The sequence below is a fragment of the Nanorana parkeri genome, unplaced genomic scaffold, assembly GCF_000935625.1.
Source record: "Nanorana parkeri isolate BGI_ZX_2015 unplaced genomic scaffold, ASM93562v1 scaffold80, whole genome shotgun sequence".
Classification (NCBI taxonomy): domain Eukaryota; kingdom Metazoa; phylum Chordata; class Amphibia; order Anura; family Dicroglossidae; genus Nanorana; species Nanorana parkeri.
The window spans coordinates 1,659,013-1,665,808 of NW_017306348.1; the positions used below are offsets into that span (position 1 = coordinate 1,659,013).

Below are 6,796 nucleotides of genomic sequence, written 5' to 3' on the forward strand. Positions count from 1 at the left end.
AACAAAACATGTGGAACCTGAGAGTACAACTAAAAAAAAAGTAAGTTTTTGTGTTTATATCCAGGATCTGCATATGCCGTCATCATCTACACACCGTGTACATTGCTGGCATATGTTTCTTTAAAAATGCCCCCGCAAAGGTGGAAATGTCCTTTAACCAATGTGTATAGGGAGCAGCCAATCAGATCTGATCCTACTGAAACCAGATGATTAGACTTCTAGTTGGCATGGATCGCGACACACTGCACTTTGCATCACCCGATAGACCAATATCCAGAGTCGCAGATTAAAGTAATATTAAACTCTAAAACATTTCAATAATGAATCCAGAATCAACAAATATACATCGCCCAGCAAAGAATTTCTTTACATTTTCATCCAAGCTCTTATAGTCATCATGTTTCTAAACAGCTCCAACACTCTCGGCTCAGCTTCCCTGAACTTCCTGTCCGGTACAAGATCACAAGGGACAGAGCAGTCTCCTGCAGCCGTCCATCTACTATCTTGAAGAAGGGAGGAGCAGGAGGGAGAGAAGCAGAGGGCAGGGAATTGGCTTGCTTATCTGTGTCTGTGTGTTTGTGAAGACACACGCAGCTTAATAGCGCACACAAGGGTGGCTTCCAGGGATAGACTCCCCACTGTGTAACCTGTCATTGACGGAGCGCTGCCTGTTAATTACAGGCAGCGCTGCATCTGGCTTTTGACAGGTAGTTAGGTTACAGAGCAGCGGCTTCCCTACTGCTTGTGTAACCTAACATAGTGAGGCCAGAGCTGTCACAGCCTCTGCCCTGTGTTAGAGGCGTGAGCTCTGTGCATGGCTTGGATCAATGGCAAAGCACCATTAGTCCAAGCTGTCCAATCAAACAAAAGAAAGAAAAAAAAACAGTGAAGACATCGATCTCGATGCCTCACTAGTGACGAGCAAGTGAGGGACAGGGAGGCTCCTCCCTGTCTCCTCCCCCCCCACACAGCTTGGTTACCGAGCTGGGGGCAGGGCTTCGGCAGTGCGGGGGCTTTGGCGGGGCGGAGCTTCGGCGGGCTGGGGGATGCCTCACCCACCACAGAAGGCACAGCACGTCACTGGTGGCTCTATAGGACCCTGCAAGGGAAAGGAGCCACCCTAAACCATGTTTCATATAACATCCTGAAAATGGGTCTAAAAAATCAAATTAAACATTTGAAGAGGAACTCTGAATTGGGGGGGCAGTCCCGATGTCTCTACAGAAGAGTCTTTATACAAAGACAAGAAGAAGGTGCTGGGCATAATGATTCACACATGTGAATGTTTGTTTTGGGATACGAGTCTTGTTTCCATTGTTACATTGCAGGCAGAGCGGGGACTTTTTTTTCCAGATAGAGGAAGACGTATTCTACTTGTTAGTCGGAGCAGAACAGCCATTGTACAAGAAGAATGCACCAGCAGTCACGGCACAACTCCAACTTGGACTGCGTGAAGAACGTTCTTCTTCTTAGGTCTTGCCTGGCTTTGTGACCCTAAGGGGAGAGCTCGCCCTGTTGTCTAAAGCTGGTCATACACTGCTAGTATTTCCTTGCAGGGCCAAGTAGCAAGTGAGTATATCTTTTATGTTTTAGCCCTAGCCCAGTGTGGGAAGACCTACTGCGTGTTACTAAGTGTTAATTTGTAATTTATCCAGAGTTCTTCTTTAAAATTGGTACTTTTGTTTCCAGTCTATTAAAGTGAGTGCAGATATTTTGGGTGCAGTAATCATGGCAACAAACTTATCACACCAGATACACTCATTGATCACACCACAAAATCTGTTACTATACAAATTAGGGATGCACCAATACTAGTATCTGGATCAGTGCCAATACCGAGTATTTGGGTGAGTACTCGCTCATATACTCCCGATACTTATCCTGATACCAGAACTTCGAGTCATTACATGCCACCCGGCTTCCTGATTGGCTGGGAAGCTGGCTCCATGCTCACCAGGGACAAGGGAACATGGAGCCCCAACAGGAGGGGGCAAGTTATTACCCACTCGCTTGCTTCCTGATTGGCCGGGAAGCTGGCCAATCAGAAAGCCGGGCGGCGAGTCATTATCCACCCGTCAGCTTCCTCATTGGCCAGAAAACCGGCTTCATGCTTCCTCATCACCTGGTGATGAGGGAGCATTAAGCTGGCTAATCAGGAAGCTGGGCAGGGAGTCATTACCCACCCCCGGCCTCCTGATTGGCCAGAAAGCCGGCTCTATGCACTTGGTGATGAGGGAGTATGGAGCCGGCTTCCCAGCCAATCAGGAAGCCGGATGGCGAGTAATGACTCACCGCCCGGCATCCTGATTGGTCGGGAAGCTGGCCAATCAGGAAGCCGGGCGGCGAGTCATTACCCACCCCTAAGGTTCTGGATTGGCCAGAAAGCCGGCTCCGTGCTTCTTCCTCACCTGGTGAGGAGGGAGCATAGAGCCGGCTAATCAGGAAGCCAGGTAGCGAGTTATTACATGACAGCTGGCTTCCTTAATGGGACGCCCGGTATCGGTATTCGGTATTGGTGAGTACCGAAAACAAAATATCGGTACTCGTACTCAATACCGAAAGAACCGTATCGGTGCATCCCAATCACCAATGTTTTCCTCAATCTACCCGCTAACCCTAAATTCCCAAATAACCAAACACCTTACCCTTTTCTTGAGCATGCACCCCCACCTAGGAATAGAGAGATTATTTTCCAATGGAGATACTTGTTCCTGTGACAACTGTCTAAGGGAAGGGATTTCCTTCACATTGTAGAGATTTCCTTTCACTTCCTGTTGTGTCTACAGAACAGGAAATAAAGGTAAATCTCAATGGCACAAAAAACTTGAAAAGTTTGAACTATTCCTGTGCAAAAAGCAGACCTGTGGGAGGGGCAGAGTGGGCAGAGACAAGACCGGTAACCTTGCACAAGGAGAGAGAGTAGCTGTGACTGGTCTCTGGGAAGCTCCAAGTTTCACACTGGATTACCGCACAGATCTGGAAGAAATACACAAAGCTCATCAAGATTCAGGTTACAATACACATGACTCTTGTATGAGGACAATATTTGCTTATCCCAGAGTTCAGCTTGAGCTGCAGTTCAGGTACCTATTATATTATACCGCCTATTCAAATGTATTTTTGTTGTCTGCCCTTTAATAGGTATCACCTGGATGATTATATATAAAAAGAGAGTGAGTCAGAGCGCTAATCTAGGCCATATTTTGCCCCGGGGCTGTGAAGGGCTGGGCTCTATCTGACTGCGGTGACACATTGGCAGAGTACAATCTGCTCTTCCAAATAAATTGTCTACTTCTCCGGAATTTAATCTGTCATATCTGTCATATTTACAATATACCGCCAGGCAACCAATGTGAGACTAGTATCAGAAATGTTTCAGCAGCCAATCAGATTGCACATATTCAGCTGAAAGACTCAGAGGAGGGACGTGCTCCCCTGCTCTAGTGCAATCAGGGATGGGAACTGTCTGGATTTCCTATCTGAAGGAACAGTGGACAAATGCAGAGGGATCACAGAGGATACACTGCTAAATGACCCCAATACAAAGTTCCCTTCTGCTCCCTCTAGTGATGGGGAGCAGCTACTGCAGGAAGAAATGATGTAAACCAGAGCTATGCAACCTTCGGCACTCCAGCTGCTGTAGAACTACAAGTCCCATGAGGCATTGCAAGACACTGACAGGCACAGACATGACTCCCAGAGGCAGAAGCATGATGGGATTTGTGGTTTATCCACAGCTGGAGTGATGAGGTTGCCTACCCCTGATGTAAACAGACTGCTTCCACGCTGGAAACCTGTGTTTATCAGCAAAAGAGCTACCCGTTGAATTTGAGTTTGTAGATCAGGAAGCAGAAACAGGAAATAACAATATTGCATATAATAAACAATTGCCCCTTTTTTTAGTAAAATACCTGATTTCAAATTTTTTTGTGATAATTTGCATCTCAGTGCTGCTGATCTCATGCAGCGTCTTTGCAGCCACGTGCACTCTAGTGATGAAGGCATTGCATTTGTCAGGATAGGTTGGGTAATGGTGGCAAGAGCAGGCTACGTTGTAATGTGTGCTGAAACAGCCACTTATAGTCCCATCAGAAGGGTGACAACGCAAAGCACAATTGGGAGGATGAGTATTGTCAGCTTGTATCATAAGACCTAAATTAGGCTTCTGTGTTAGGGTTTAAGGCTAGGTTCAGACCTGAGTGAGACCCAGGACTGCGCGATCATGTGCGGGTGCACACAGGGGTTCCCGTGCGGCCCCATTGATTTCAGTGGGGTTACGTTTGCGCGGCAATCACTAAAAAAGGTACACGTGATCGTGTTTAATTGCACGGGCGGAGCTGTGGTGGGAAACCGCGCAATCCAACCGGTGCAACTGGGGTGCCATTAGAAAATAATGGCACCGTCAGCGCGATCGGCTGTGGTGGCAGAGGCAGACTCCGTGACCGCCCGGCAATCTGCGGGGTCACGGATCCCGTAGGTGTGAACCTAGCCTCGTAAGGCAAAGTAATGATCACATTGTATAAGTATAGGTCGCCAGAACTCCAGACACTCCAAAGAATACTTCTTTAATTCATATTAAAGAATAAATATGTGCTTTTAAGTGGAATTTGCATGTGTAATCTGTCCTGAAGCCGCTCTTCCCTGGTAACCCCCCTCATCAGGCATAGTATGCTGCTGTTTTTTCATTGCCCAATCACAGACCGGGGCGGGTCCCAGACCAAGCTTACATTGCTTAACTTCAGTGTAGGTGCAGAAAGGTGATGGACCAGGCTGTGCTATCTGGTATGGGTGCATGGATCGCAAGATCTACTGGTAGGAATAACAGGAAATAAAAGTATCTTACTCAGAAAAAGAGCTTTGTAAATCGGGCTGTATCTTATATGTCATTATTCATTGTGCCCATGGTTCCACTTTACTAGCACAATATCCAAATGATGATGATTTAGTAATCTGATATTCCGATAAACATGTTTGCCATGTATTCCTCTTGACTTCCTAACAAATTAGGTACAATGCAAGGTACTAATGCACATTTTTTTAATTCATGTATTGTTTTTGTAGTCCAAATAAGTTCATAGTATATATAAAACTGTAAGTATTGCACATAAAAAGACTCACTATTATTCATCTACAACCTCTTTTCCTAGTGAAGTTTTTGTCCAATAATTAAAAGTCTAGTTCAGTCTTTCCACATTAATGGGACACCACCTAGTCCATCTTCAGGCTTTCTGTCTCTGGTTCCCAGCTTCCATCCAGACGCAAGTGTAGTGTGTACCAAATCAGATATTTCTCTAAGAAGATGCATCCTAATAGCCAGAAGGGAGCGTACTCCAGGGTCACAAGGCCCTTAAAGTTGTATTTGTAGTGACTGTAGTCCCAAGGACAGGCTTTCAAGCTCTTCAGTATCCATCCACAGCTGAACTCACAAAAGTACACCCAGAAGGTATAGAGAAGTGCGCGGAGGAGGAAGCTGCAGTGGAACCTCAGTGACAAGTACATGTGCTCTACACCCAACATGGCTACTCCATAGATGAAGAGTGCCCAGACACTGGAGACACCCCGGAACCTCCAGTCCCTGCTGACGACAAAGTCCATGCAAGCCGTGAAGAGCACTTCACACACGTATCCATGGATGGAGTAGATGTACAATCGGGAGAGAAGGCCCAAGGGCTCCACAGATCCCATGACCAGGAGGTACCTGTGGAAGGAGATAAAAAAAAAAGCCATTGTTAGCCCCTAACAGGAAATATACAAATGTCACCTCGGATTAGACGTGTGTCACCCACATTAGTTGGGAACGCATGTTATAAGTATTGCAGGTGCCTATTCTTTATTTTCTGACAAGGCATCTCTTTGAAATGGTAGACAAACAGCCTGAAATACATATACATATACTGTATGTGATTTATCTCACCAGCCAAAAAATTAGCAGTTCTTAGATGCAGACATTGGATTTCAGTATAGCCAGGTTGGTGACCTCACTTTTCTCCTCTGCTTCTAAGGGCTGAAGCCTCATCACAAACCTATCCTCTGCCTACCAATTAAAACCCAACTCCGGGCACAGGTCTCCCCATTTGTTCTTATCCCCCTGTTAGCTGGCCCATTAACACACTTTTTTCCAGCACTCTCTGGTCCAGTCTGATGATGCCATGTGTCCTCTTTGCCCTCTTCCTCCTCTGGCAGTGGGCAGGCCCTAAATGCTGCAGAGAGGGATGCCAGATGATGACAAGGTTCTCCTCTCTGCAGAATTTTCCTGTGTTTCCAGGTAGGTGGATGGAGCCTTGACTCCCTGTCTTAGTGGGATGTATGGCACCCACCGCAAAAGGAATGGAGCCACATGGTTGGATCAGTGCATCTGTGGGGGGACAGCGCTGGAGACTGGGTGACTATAACAGTTGGAGATGCCTTTTTGTTCAAAGTACAATGTGGCCCAAGCCTTGATAACATGTCCTCCTCATTAAGGGCCTGTTCATACGACGTCCGTTTTGTGTGCTGGCCGGATCCGTACGCTGCTGCACTCAAAATGCATCCCAATGTATCCCTATGTGTTTTATGGGCTACAGTTCTCACGTGCGCAGTCCGTTCAGGTTACGACAGAAAAATACTGCATGTCACATTTTGTCCGGTACGGAAACGCACGAACGCGCACGAAATGCAACGAAAACGGAACGGAAACGCAATGCAGCTAAGGACAAAAAAACCCTCAGAGGCTGAATCTGCATACTGACAGCCCCTTGGCTAAAAAAAAAAAATGAACTGTCAGCATCCGGACCGAAAACGCATCAAAAACGCGTCC

The 6,796-nt window shown here is 46.6% G+C and overlaps 1 protein-coding gene across 1 annotated transcript; it reads right to left on the reverse strand.

Annotated features, from left to right (window-relative positions):
* Nucleotides 1-5,208: 5,208 nt before the first annotated feature.
* TMEM229B (transmembrane protein 229B) lies at nt 5,209-5,727 on the reverse strand. The gene has a single exon (XM_018576896.1). It carries the CDS (start codon nt 5,725-5,727, stop codon nt 5,209-5,211), a length of 519 nt encoding a protein of 172 aa, XP_018432398.1.
* Nucleotides 5,728-6,796: the final 1,069 nt, after the last annotated feature.